This window comes from Pipistrellus hanaki (assembly GCF_964339955.1).
Source record: "Pipistrellus hanaki genome assembly, chromosome: 3".
Classification (NCBI taxonomy): Eukaryota; Metazoa; Chordata; class Mammalia; order Chiroptera; family Vespertilionidae; genus Pipistrellus; species Pipistrellus hanaki.
Window position 1 is genome coordinate 16,480,725 of NC_140505.1, and position 13,449 is coordinate 16,494,173.

At 40.2% G+C, this 13,449-nt stretch overlaps 2 protein-coding genes across 11 annotated transcripts in view; both read left to right on the forward strand.

The window, feature by feature from the left end:
• The window catches only part of LOC311619108 (uncharacterized protein), a 459,679-nt gene extending 450,151 nt beyond the window's left edge, over positions 1–9,528 (forward strand). Inside the window, exon 2 of the mRNA XM_084877081.1 lies at positions 9,084–9,528. Within this exon, the coding sequence (XP_084733207.1) occupies positions 9,326–9,517 (192 nt within the window). The 5' untranslated portion in view covers positions 9,084–9,325 and the 3' untranslated portion in view covers positions 9,518–9,528. The remainder of the gene's footprint in view (positions 1–9,083) is intronic.
• The window catches only part of NRG1 (neuregulin 1), a 203,756-nt gene that overhangs the window by 81,146 nt on the left and 109,161 nt on the right, over positions 1–13,449 (forward strand). The window contains exon 1 of one of the 10 annotated variants that reach the window (XM_084877037.1): positions 9,431–9,475. The exons of 6 other annotated variants lie outside the window; for them this stretch is intronic. Coding sequence is in view for 3 of the 4 variants with exons in the window: in XM_084877043.1 (XP_084733169.1) it covers positions 9,845–10,514 (670 nt within the window). In the remaining variant the exon portion in view is untranslated. Of the gene's footprint in view, positions 1–9,430; positions 9,476–9,595; positions 10,515–13,449 lie in introns of those variants that run through there. 3 more of the 10 variants (XM_084877043.1, XM_084877039.1, XM_084877036.1) reach the window with 3 other exon arrangements.

Consider the following 13,449-nt stretch of genomic DNA (forward strand, 5'->3'; position numbering starts at 1 on the left):
CTAACAAATAGAATATAGGTTCCTCTGAAGTGAGTCATCATATTTGGACCTGGCATTTTCTAGTCATGATATTTCAGAGCAGAACCCAGTCATCAGCAGCTTTCTTTTTCTATTCCTGACAATCCCTCCTTCCTGTGCCAATCTTCTATTTCTCCAAATTAAAAGAAGAAGGCACCTTGGCTCACCAATTCTCAGGTATTAGCAATTCCTGATGCTGTATATTTTTGAACCTCTGCAATGATGTGAGGCTGATTCCTATTTCAGGTTAACTGTCCTGGACTTGTGCTCTTTTCCATCCACTAGAGTCTCTTTATCCCATTCATTCCCATATAAGCATAAAGCTCACTGTAATGTTTCAATTGTTTAATTTCTGATCTCCAACCTGTTCTCAATGAAAGTTATGGGGCTCAAGAGCCCACATTCTATGTGTCCCCTCACTGTGATGAAATGTTGTTGAATAACTAAGTTCAAATGTGAATATTAGTCTCTGAATAACATTCAGAAAAAGGGTCCGAATGTTCTGCAGTATTGTGACCAAAAGCAGTCATGGTAGCATTAAGTAAAATAAACTTCCAAATAGACAGTCACAGTAAAAGGTCAAAGTGAGATATATCTAGCCCCAGTAGTTAGAGTGTCAGCCCTCAGACAGATGCATCATGGGTTCAATTCCCAGTCAAGGGCACATACCTTGATTGCAGGCTCCATCCATGGCCCCATGGTGCGTGTGCAGGAGACAACTAGTAAATGTGTCTTTTCACATAGATGTTTCTCTCTATGTCTCCCTCCTCCCTCCTATTCTCTCTCTAAAGATCAATGGAAAAAAGAAAGTGAGATATATCTACAGACATAATCCATGGTAGTAGTGAGAGAAAATCTAAACTGTCCACTCTACTATTCCTTTCTATCTAATTGGCAGAATGTAAACAAAGAGCTTTCTTTTGTAGAAATGAATTGAAAGGGGAGGAGCAATAGACATGAATTATACTCATGATTCTGAAATTAATGTTCGTGTGACTCCAGGAATATTATTTTTACCCTCTGGGACATTTTTTCTTCTTTTATAAAATAAAATTTATGGGTAAGACCTATTCTATTTACCTCCAACATTCAGCCAGTGAAAAAAATTAATTGTTTTTGAGATTACAGTTTTTGTGTTGAATCTTTGTGTTGAATCTAAATTCTTTATTTTCAAATAATTTCTGAAATAGAAAGGAAAGGAAATAAAGTCATTCTTTTTTTAAAAATATATTTTATTGATTTTTTATAGAGAGGAAGTGAGAGAGATAGAGAGCCAGAAATGTCAATGAGAGAGAAACATTGACCAGCTGCCTCTTGCACACCCCCTACTGGGGATATGCCCGCAACCAACATATATGCCCTTGACCGGAATCGAACCTGGAACCTTTCAGTCCGCAGACCGATGCTCTACCATTGAACCAAACCGGTTTCGGCTAAACAGTCATTCTTAAGTAATTCTGATAGGAAGGTTTGAATTGGAGGTCAAATCATACGATATTTTTATCTTTCAGCTTTCACATTTGTATTTTTAAAGGAATTAAAAGTGTAACAATGCAGAAAAAGTTTCCATCCTTTGGACTGGGAAATAGCAGAAAAATATGAGGTTGCCATTGGATTTTAAATAGATTCTTCATGTCTCTGAGCATCAAAAGGCTGTGACCTTATAATAGTATTGCTGGTTGGATGACTCACTCAGAATGCCAAATCAGTGCTGGAGACTGCATATGTACTCCTCCATTTTTTCCCTTTGGTGCAGCCTTATATTTTTATTTTTTCAACAAAAAGTAGAGAGAACTGTGTAGCCTCTAAGGAAAATGTAAATCAGACTAACACATTTCTACTAAAAGCATTTGTAATAGTGATATGCTGTACTATGCACTGCATTTCTGGATTAATTTGAGGACCAGTTTATAGACTCAGCTGACAAGCAATTGAACTCTAAAGGAATAGCTAGTGCCTGAGTATAAATCAAGTTCAATTCCTTCCATTTTAAAAACTTTATGGAATTTGTATTAAACTAGCATTGATTATCAGAGGCAGTTTCCCTTTATTTTTCATTTCTTTTTCTGCATCAAAGTACAGCCTTTATTTAAATGAGATTATACATGTACATGCACACAAAAGTCCAAATTACTCCTTGTACATTTGCTGTATGTCTTGAGGGTAAAATAAACAGACAAATTCTCTCTAAGTTGTGCTGCCTTGTGCTGTGAACTTAACTTATAGTTATGAATATTAATGAAACAAAGCAACTGTATTTGTTTAATGTAACTAATACATATATTGCTCTAGTCAATATTATAAAAGGCCATCCAATTATACAACATCAGAATAGTTACTATAAAGGTAATTTTCCTTCTAATTTTTCTCCTTTCTGTTATTCAAACACGCAGAGCAGTTTAACATTATTTGCATTTATTCACATGAGTAAAATTCTAACTGAAGAACCCATATCTTTAAGACATTTTCACATAATTTACACATCCCCCTTTAGTTGAGTTTCCATATTGATACATTCACTCAACAGTACTTACTGTGTGCCAGACATGTCCTACGTAGTGGAGATATAGTAATGGAAACAGACACAGTTCTTGCCTTTATGGAACTTGCTTTCTGATGGTAAGTTTATCACATGTTTCATAACAAAGCACACTGTAGATGAAATACTGATAATTCATAAATACTGCCACTTTCCTCCATCCTTTGCTCATAATTCTAGTAATTCCTAAATAGGCAATGGATGGAGTTGAACAATGAGAAATAATATTTAAACTATGTAAAATAGCATAGTTATAAACCTTCCTCATTTTTTCATAAAACTGTTTTGAATTGAAACTCTCAAGGACATATCACTTTGTTATTTTTTATTTGTACTTGGAAGTTTCTTGAGATGCAGTATTGCATCAGCAACATCAATCACTTCAGAGTTCATAATTAATCATTGTCAGAGATTTAATGCCACGTGGCCTACTGAGATTTTGTAGAAGGGCAGCTTACACATAAAAAAGTCTCATTATTTTAGTGCAGTCCACTCATAAAACTAGTCATATAGGACATGTTTTCCTTTTAAAATTAAGTGTGGGAGAAGCTGAAGCTATGATGCATATCCAGTTAATTTTTATTATTGACTTGGAATTCACTTAACATAAAATTATCCATCTTAATGTTAACAATTTATTCCATTTATCACAATTGTCATGCAACTACCATCTCCATCTCATTCCAAAAACTTGCCCAGTATAATTTTAAAAGAAAAGTGACTTGTAAAATTAAAAATAAAATAAACAGTGGCTGCTTATAACCAATGATTTTACTTATGGGGAATGAGAAATTAGTAAGTTCTCTCAAAGTAAAATAGACTCTTCATAACTATCATATTTAATAAAAATATCTTCCTATATAAAATTCTCACATTCTCATCTTTTAGATCATTTACTGTATCTTGTGCCACAAGGGATCTGAACTCATAAAGAACACAATATGCTAGAGTGAATTGGTCATCTTGGTACAAAATGAGAGCACAAACCCACAGTCAATATCAAACATTTAAAACAGCGTCTCACAAAATAATTTAAAAAAAATATATATATATATATTTTATTGATTTTTTTACAGAGAGGAAGAGAGAGGGATAGAGAAACATCGATGAGATCAGCTGCCTCCTGCACACCCCCTACTGGGGATGTGTCTGCAACCAAGGTACATGCCCTTGACCAGAATCGAACCTGCGGCCTTTCAGTCTGCAAGCCGATGCTCTATCCACTGAGCAAAACTGGTTTCAGCACAAAATAATTCTTAAAATTAAGTCAGATTGTCTTCTCTAAGTAAATTTTCACTGGATAAGAATAAGGTATAATCAGAATCTTGACTAAGCCTCAAAGTAGGGAGTAAAATACCTGTCCACTAAGGTGAAATGAGTTTCATCTCACCCCTTTAAAATTATGTATAATGTAGAATGTCAAAGACCACATTGATTAGGTTTACCCTCAGAAAACTTTTCTGGTTAGCCAATGAGAGAAGAATTATGGAAAAAACAAAACAAAAAACAAAACAAAACAAAAAAAAACAGTTAAATTCTGGGTTATTCCCAAGTTTTCATCCACTGATAAGATCTGTAATGACTGAGTTAATCATAATTGGGGTAACTGAGTTTCACTAGAACAAGGTACAGTCATGGAAGGCTTATTTTGGATCAATCAGAAAAATTTTATAGGATGCATTGGGACTGGACATTAAAATATCTGAAGAAATGGGGGAGATTATAGAAGGTATTTTAAATAGGCAGATGGTATGAAAAATACCTTGCCAATTTATTAGAAGTGGCATCATCTATATAATTCAATCTCAATGAAAATAAAACCAAATAAAATGTATTGAAGAAATAGCATAGCTCTAGGTTTGGGAAAACTAGGAATTGATAGATCCGAACTTCAAAGAATTGTGTTCTTCAGACCTATATACAAGACATATTTAAATAATAACACCAACTGTGAAGATAAGCTCCAATAATATCATGGTTAGGACATGCTGGGTCTGTGACTTGGAAGCAAGAAGGGCTCCAGGGACTTGAGCTGGAGGTTAGTTTTCAGATGGGTGGGAAGAGGCAAAGGGATCACCCATTTGCATACTCTGTCCTCTCTCTCTCTCATTGGAAGCAGCACGTTTCTAAGGTTACCTTTAGGTCCTGAAGGTTTCTTGTGAAATCATGATTTCACAATTCATTAGCAAATAAATCATTGTAAGTTCTACATAGTCATCTCCAAAGATTGTCATCCCAAAATAAAATTACTGCTATCATTGTGGCATTAGATACCCCAAAGTAAATTCTACTTTTTCAGCCATAAAATTTAGGAGCAAGGATAAACTTCTTCAGGGATAAATATTTTCAGAGTGAAATAACCAAAATACTGGGGGGAAAATCAAAAGAGAAAAGAGGTTTGAGTAATATGGTCAAAAGCAAAATGGCATTTATCAGCCTCTTTCATCTGATGGAGCTATGCTAAATACTTCTGATAATAGAATCCATAAAATTCTTGCAGAACCAAAGAGCTTAGTTTGAATTGAGGTAGCAGAGGAATTTGAATATCTTTTATCTGATGATATAATGGAATTTTTCTTCAGAGAAGCTGGTTTAGAAAGAATCTGGAATATTATGTAAGTGAATCAGAAATAGTGTTTTTGAAAAGTCAATTATCTTTAATACTTTGTCTGCTCTTGACTTGGATTGACGTACTAATATTTACTCCCTTATCTGCTATGGTAGATTATTTGATTCTTTGCCCCTCGTCCATAAAGATGTATTTGTCCCATCCTTGAATCTCAAGTGGCACTGTGACTGCTTAACCAGTAGGATGCAGTGGAAATAACCTGTGTCAATTCCAGATCGAGACTTTAGGAGGCCTGGTAGCTTGCACTTCCTCCCTCTAGGAATGCTTCCTCTCAGAACCCAGCTGCCACACTGTGAGAAGCACAGCCACTTAGAGAGGCCACATGTGGGTGCACCATCTGCCACTCCCAGCTGGGCGCCCAGCTGACATCTGGCATCAGCTGCCAGTTGTGTGTGAGCCATCTTCAATGTTTCAGCCCAATTGCATCTCCAGCTGTTTCAGCCCCAGCTGCCATCAAGTGGAGCAGAAGAACCACTCAGCTGAACCCAGTAAACCTGCAGTCTAGTGAGATAATATACAATGGTTGATATTTCTGGACAGTTTATCTCATAGCAATACAGAACTGAAATAGCTTTCCAAAGAAAATCCTCAAACTGGGACTGCTGAAGAGTTCATTTCATCTAAACTATAAATAGATAATATTTAAATGGCCTGTGTTTAATGCTTACAATGTCTGAAAATCAGCAGGCAAAAATTTAGAGGGCTATTATTTTGGAAACCAGGTGCCTTTAAGTTTGTTCACTAGTTACACTGAGGTCATGGCTATTTCAGTGTTTCACTTTCTGGTTTGCTTATTCTCCCATTGATGTGATAGGTAAGCAATACATAATCACATGTGTTCTTTTGATTAAAAAAGAGATGCAATATTTTTCATCAGAAATAGCATGAGTCAGACTTGCTCAGATCTTGATCCTGTACCTTAAATAGCTCTGTGTCCACGGCCAAGTGACCTAAGCTGCCTCAGTCTGTTAATAGGTACTGTACAGGATTTGTGATGATAAAAAAAAAAAAAAAAGACAATGTATGTTAAGAACCAGGCAGAGTTCCTGGCACAAAGATGGAGCTCAAAAAATGTAACTTTTGTTGTTATGAAGGAGGTGGTAATATGGTTTTTAAAAGGTAGTAAAAAATTGTCTCTTGTTCATTTTTGAGGAGTCATTGAAATAGGATTGAAGTCTAAAGAGTTATATTGATATCTCTTTGCATTTCTTCCTACTAACAGGCATGTTTTATCTGAAAGGAATTCTGATCCCATATACACTACCCTTCCTCAAATCATTATTGCTCAAGAGAATTTGATAAAGGGTTAAAGGCAACTTCTGGCTCCTATTCTCAAGGACAGAACTCAAGGAGAATTCCTTTTATTCTTTACCTGCTGTCCTACTCCCTTTCCTCCATTATAGTCACCTTCCATTTTGGTAGGAAACAAGGTTATAGGATGCAGGCTTTCTGCAAGCTGATCTGAGCTTCTAGATGCTCTAGGGGTCAGGTCCATGGACACATGCCACAGTCTGAGTAGTGTAGTCCAGGAGAGAGCACAGCTGTGCCAGCCCACAGGTCTGTCTGTTTTGTTCTAGCCTATGTATGATACGTTGTTTTCCTTTGTTAAATGCTGGGTATCTTTGATATTACAGCTAGTGCTTATTAATATCTTTGTCTGCTATGTATGTTTGATCCTAATGGTTAAGGAGAGGTGAGTAGTTGTTATTTGGGCAAATTAAGGACCCCTTTTCTTAACTACAGGTTACTATAATTGATATTTTTTTCCCTGTCTGACTTGGGCTACCTGAATCCCATTTTGGTCTTTGAAATTTAGATGACCTTGTCTGTGGATGAAATGCCAATCTATTATACTTGAGTGAAACATTGGTTGGAGGTAGAATTGAGGAGTTAAGTGCCACCTTTTTAGCCTGAGTGATATTTAAAGGAATTATAAATTACCCTAACTTAGTATAAGCAATTCATTGCTTGTATTGGTTTTGAATATTTACATGAATATGGATAATTAAAATCTTAATACCTTTCAGTATGAATACTGTAAATGCTTCAATATAGATTTTCAATGAAGTGAAATTTCATGTCTATTGCAGAATAGAATCCTTTAGATTAGAAGAAAATTCTAATAAAATAGAATAGAAGAAAATTCTCACTACTTTCAAATCAAATAGTTAAAGCTAGAAATTAAGCATAAGAATTATTTTAAGACACCAGTTACTGGGATATAAGTGCAGGTTATGTACAGGTGAACTATAGGATAGCTCATTTTGCTCATAAGCTTGTCATAGTCATAATCATGGTTATTTAAATTGGTTTGGGCATTTAAATAATTGTGGCTGTTAGCTATATTACTGAAAAACACATTTTAAGATGTTATTCTTCTTCTAACTATAATTATGGACTCATTTCACTTTGAAAGAAATAATAATATTCTAATTCCATGCCCACTTAAAAGCTGAAAAATAATCTGAAGCAGTGAAGATTGCACTACACAAAATTGAATGTGCTTAAAGCGGATTTTCTCAGGACTCAAGCCTTAAATGTTATTGCTCCTGAGACTCGTATGATGGTTACATAATATAGATTTAGAGAGCATTTTTAAGTCTCCTGTTGACATAGGTGAGCAACATGCTTCCTTGGAAACCATTCACCGTCCAGTCACAGCACAACATAGGTTAAAGGGCCAGATGCATACGGTGTGCATTGATGTGCAATGATCGGCAAGTTCAAGGGAGCCTGTCTCTGTTAAGGATAGTGCATCTCTTTTGGTCTCTTAAGGACTGCTGTCTAAAAAAGGGGAAAAAATTAGCATTGAAACTATCTAAGGTAAAGCTATTGAAACCTAACCCCAAAAGGCATGCTCTCACACACACACACACACAAAAAAAACTCTTCTTAGCTCTTGCAGTGCAGTTATAGCCATGGACATGTGGTATACATTACCTCGCCCAGGGAATTCAAACCTCCGCAGTGTGGAGTCACAGTGAAGGCTAATTTCAGAATGAAGTGGTAGCCTTTGCTCCCTGGGTAGCTCTGTTACTTACCAGTGTTTCTTATTAGCTTGACTAGGGCTGCTGTGGGTGGGACAGGGAAATGGTAATTTAAAGGGGACCGGAGTTAGGATTATATATATATATATATAATCTCCCCTGCCCCGCAGCCCCCCTCTTCCAGCACACACTCAGCACTTTGCACCTGGCATTGCAGAGACTCACACCATCTTTATGCAAAGGACTGCAGGCAGAGCTGTCCATGGTTAGCAAAATACATCCTAACTGTTGGTTGAAAATCTGGTAATAACAGTCCTCTGTGGTGAACAAAACTTATTAGAGGGCTGGGGAAGGAACGCGAGCTCTCAGCAGCAGGCAGGAGAGATTGCTGTTGCAAAGCTCACCTCTCTGGGGAGGAATCAGATATCAGACTTTGCCAAGCCTCAGGTCCAACCCATAAGGTCCCACCTACAGCCCCCACCCTATCCCAGCTTTGTTAGATTGCTAGCATTGATTGCTGGCTTTTCTCTGACCCTACCGTGGGTGAAGGAAAGAGCCAGCAAGACTGAAAGCAAACAAGGCAGGGGGGTTCGGGGGTGGAAGACTGGGGCGGTTTTTGCAGAGAAAAAGAGAGAAAGAGAAGGGGTGGGGGCCATGGGGACAAAGCTTAACTGGTGCCTGCCTGCTTCTCTTTGATTTGATGGCCTTTATTCCTTCTAATTGGATAACATAGGAAGTCACTGGCAGTCCTGTGCGGCTGGGGATCCTGATTTTACTCAGCCCAGCCAGCAGCTCTGGAGTGCGCATAGAGGAGGCTGTGGGGGTTGGGAGAGGAGGGAGGAAAAAAAAAAAGAAAGAGACTGAGAGAGAGAGAGAGAGGAGAGACCTTCTTTGGAAGAGGAGGGGAAAGGAAGAGCAAGAGACTCTGAGAGCAGCAGAGGAAGAAAGTGAATGAGCGCTCCAGAAGCACAAAGAGGAGTGGTTGGGGGGTGAGGGCGGAGGCAGGGCGGGGAGGGGAGTCACCGCCCCGCCTGGCCGCACTCTTCCCTTTGGTCCCCTGCGAGGATGCTGCTTGCAGTGATGCTCCAAGGGCAGGCACCTGCTGCTCTGTAATGATTCAGCCCCACTCCGCCGTCGCATTAACACTACAGGATGCTGTTGCTACTGTCACTGCTGCCTCTTCTGCCGCCGCCGCTGCTGCCGCCGCCGCCGCCGCCAGCGCTGGTCCTGCTTCTGCTCCTACTTCTCCTGCATGACAGTTGCTTTCTCCATCCAAGCGGAGACCAGCTTCAGATGCTCGAGGTGAGGAACATGCCTTTCAGTCTGGGCTACTGGTTTACTTAATCCACCCACCGTCAGCCGGGCTTTCTATTCTGGCCCCTGTCCTCTGGACCAGCCGGGATGGTTGGGAGAAGCATTTAAAAAGAACTGCCAAAGTGGCCCCCAACACAGTGGTAAAGAATTACAATATACTTTTAGCTGCTAGTTGCTAGAGGCTTTCCTCTCCCCCCTCCGCCTTCCTGCCTCCTGAACTCCTCTTTGCTTGTGATAATGGCCTTGGACTTGGACGACTTATCGATTTCCCCCTGTAAGATGCTGTCTCATTTGGTTGGGGGGGGCTCTGCATGGTAATGGACCGTGAGAGAGGCCAGGCCTTCTGGAGGTGAGCCGATGGAGATCTATTCCCCAGACATGTCTGAGGGGGCCCCCGAGAGGTCCTCCAGCCCCTCCACTCAGCTGAGTGCAGACCCGTCTCTGGATGGGCTTCCGGCCGCAGAAGACATGCCAGAGACCCAGACTGAAGACGGGAGAAGCCCTGGCCTGGTGGGCCTGGCCGTGCCCTGCTGCGTCTGCCTGGAAGCCGAGCGCCTGCGGGGTTGTCTCAACTCGGAAAAGATCTGCATTGTCCCCATTCTGGCCTGCCTGGTCAGCCTCTGCCTCTGCATCGCCGGCCTCAAGTGGGTCTTTGTGGACAAGATATTTGAGTATGACTCCCCCACTCACCTTGACCCTGGGGGGTTAGGCCAGGACCCTATTATCTCTCTGGATCCAACTGCTGCCTCAGCGGTGTGGGTAGCGCCTGAGGCATACACTTCACCTGCCTCCAGGGCTCGGTCTGAGACCGAGGTGCGAGTTACACTGCAAGTGGCCGATGATGCTCTGGGGTCCTCTGAAGCGTCCTCAGTGCCCACCCCGAAGAACCGTGTTTTCGCCTTCTCTTTCTTGCCGTCCACTGCACCGTCCTTCCCTCCCCCCACGCGGAACCCCGAGGTGAGAACACCCAAGTCAGCAACTCAGCCACAAACAACAGAAACTAATCTCCAAACTGCTCCTAAACTTTGTAAGTAGAGAGAGAGAGATGGTGGTGAATAAAAGCCAGGGGGTGGGCTCGAGGTCCTACAAAGTGTTCTCCAGAGCATGCAGCTGCTTTCTTTTCTTCTCTGAGCTCTAATTGCATGGTTCGGTCTAAACCTATCATGTGACTGGGATGCTTCGGGTGGCGTTGAAGAGATGAGTAAAAAGATCTGGCAAACTGCTGGCATGAATCAGTGCTCTCATAGCAACTCCTTCTAGCTGGATTGTGAAATCTGGGGTTGGGGGGACCCAAACTTTAGCATCTTCATTGAAGATGCTTGAATATAACTTAAATTCAGTTTATTTCTAATGATTTTTGAGATTAAAATATCAGATCATCATTTATTCATGTAAGTGTGACTTCCATAGAGCAGTGAGTATGATGTTATGCCTTTCTGTCCCCCATAGCATCTTCCCGATACCTCTCTTCACTTTTCAGTTCCCCTCTGCCTCTCAGTAATCCCCATCCCCATCTCTTCTTCCTTAACCACCTCTCCCCGTGTCTGTAGTTCAGTCGGTTCTTCCCCGATACTGCATCAAGTCTTTAGACATTCACAGTGCTCACCTCTCACTGCCATCGGATGATTGGGGTCCTACCCAGATTGTAGTTTTGGTTACTGGGCACTTATGAGGGGCAGCCTTATTCTATTCAAGACACAATACAATCCTGCATGAAAGGATTTCCCCAGACTGCTCTTGTCCTCTGTAATCAAATGTTTAAGTAGCGTCCTTGGCGGTCATTACAATGTCCGAGGCCCATTAGTAAGGGACACCGCTGTCTGTCAGGCATGTGCCATTTGCTTGTCAGGTTGCAGCAGCCCAGCTTTATAACCCGGGAGAGAGGGATTCCACACTTTCAAAACAACACAGAACAGTATGCTGCTGCTCGCCCTGGCTCAGCGCAATGCTCTCTCATGGAAAGTTGACAAGGATGAAACCATGACTAGTCAGAATGTTGTAAACATCAAGAGAAAAGGGGAGAGTTTTCTATTGCTTTTTAAAAAAAAAATGTTTCTAATTTACTTTTGTTCATCTCCTATCACCGTGTTCCATTGGTGAATAGGTCCTTAGGAGGAAAGTGTAAAAGATCAGAGAACTCGGTTCTTAGTAATGCAGGTGAAATCTCTTAGAGTTAAAGGTGAGTTGAGGATAAAGATTCAGTGATGAAATACTCTTCCTTCTGTTTCCCTCTCGATAGTAATAAAGAATAAAGAACATCTCTCTTTCAGACATTACGGTCAGGATGAGGGTAGAGCCCGTGTGTTATAGAAACACAGGAGAACTTGATTTCTGCTTGTGATTCCAAACTGTTTCGTACACACCAGTTTCACTGGCAAAGGTTTAAAAAGAGAGAGAGAGAGAGAGAGGCAGGCTTGTTTTGCAGGTGTAATTAGGGAAGAAGCCTCTTTCTGCAGACACTGCTTTGTATCTTTATCAAATCCCTGAAGCATCATTAAAGGTCTGACAGACAGCACTGCATTCGCCGCCTCTTCCCACCTGGCAAAGTGACCGGGAAATAATACCCAGATGAAATGACAGGCTATAAAAAGCAAGTACAGATCCTGCAAGGAGAAGCAAAATTCACCGCGAGGACAAGGTTACTCCTTTGTCTTGAACATTTTAAACGTCTCTTTTACTGAAAACGGGGCCGGATAGGTTTACTGACCCAGGGAAGGAATAGGAAGCCTTTGGAAAAACTTGTCAGCTAAATTCTGTAATTTTTGTCATTGGAAGAAAACAAGCAAACAAAGAGAACAATCCAGCACACTTTCCTGATCTAGGACCTACTAGAAAGTCTATGGTGACTTTATGAGAAATGAATGTGTAAGGCAAATTCTTCTGTTAAGTGTTTTAGTACATTATACATTCCATATAGTTTCTTTAAACATTTTTTTTTTTTTTTTGCAAGCCAGGGCATTGATTTTCTGGCATTTGCATTGAGTGGAAGAGATTTAGTGCTGCCTAAAAGCATCTCAGTGACCAGTGCTGGACTGATGCACAGCTGCACCTTCGGAAGTGCATTGGAAATAAGCCTGGATACACAGTCTGGGAAGTAGTTTTCTCCTGGAAAGTTAGCGATGGACATTTGGTGAACACTATACAGCATATAGGGTTTTCTGTGTGGGAAATTCCATGTTATTTTTTTTTTTTTAGTAGTGCCTAAAAACAAATCATTAGTATCTCAAAAATTATGAGGTTTTTTTTGTTTGTTTGTTTTTGTTTTTGTTTTTTGTTTTGTTTTGTTTTGTGTGTTTTTTTTTTTTTTTTTGTTAAAGGTTGGTCCTTGGAGCTTTGTTTGCAGACAATCATAAGTGGTCATGCTTGTTGTTTCAAAAAGCTTGTAACCATCAACTGAAGGGAAGCAAATGGGGGGAAAAAGGCTTGGAACTGAATTTTGTCCTTTTGTAATCTCTTTCCTGTTTTTTCTTTTCATCTAAGAAAGTATCGCTTAGTCAGAGAAGGAACTGGAGCTTTCGTTTCATCGTGCATGCTTTTGACATGAACTGACCATCATCAATTATATTTTTAAATGACAGTATCGTTTCCGAAACATGCTCTTCATTGGCTTCAGGAGTCCCTCCCTCTTCTATCTGCCTCAGCATATTCAGCACATTATGCTCAGAGCTGTAACCTTCAAGGTCATAGTCTGTTGAGGGCTAATTGATTCTTCTTTATCCTGGAGCCTGAGGAAGGGGAGGAAAGACAATCCTCATAATTGTGTCTGCTGTGTTATTCCCCAAACCAGTTTACCCGTCAGTGTTAGGGTTCTAGTCTAGAAACACTAGAATTACTCCCTTCCTCCCTGATTTCTTTAAAATAAAAACACCCATAGTCTTCATTATAATAAAGGGCAAAATAGCATTTTAAATCGTCTATAGATATAGTGACTATGCCAGTTTTCCTAAAATGGGTATTTCTTT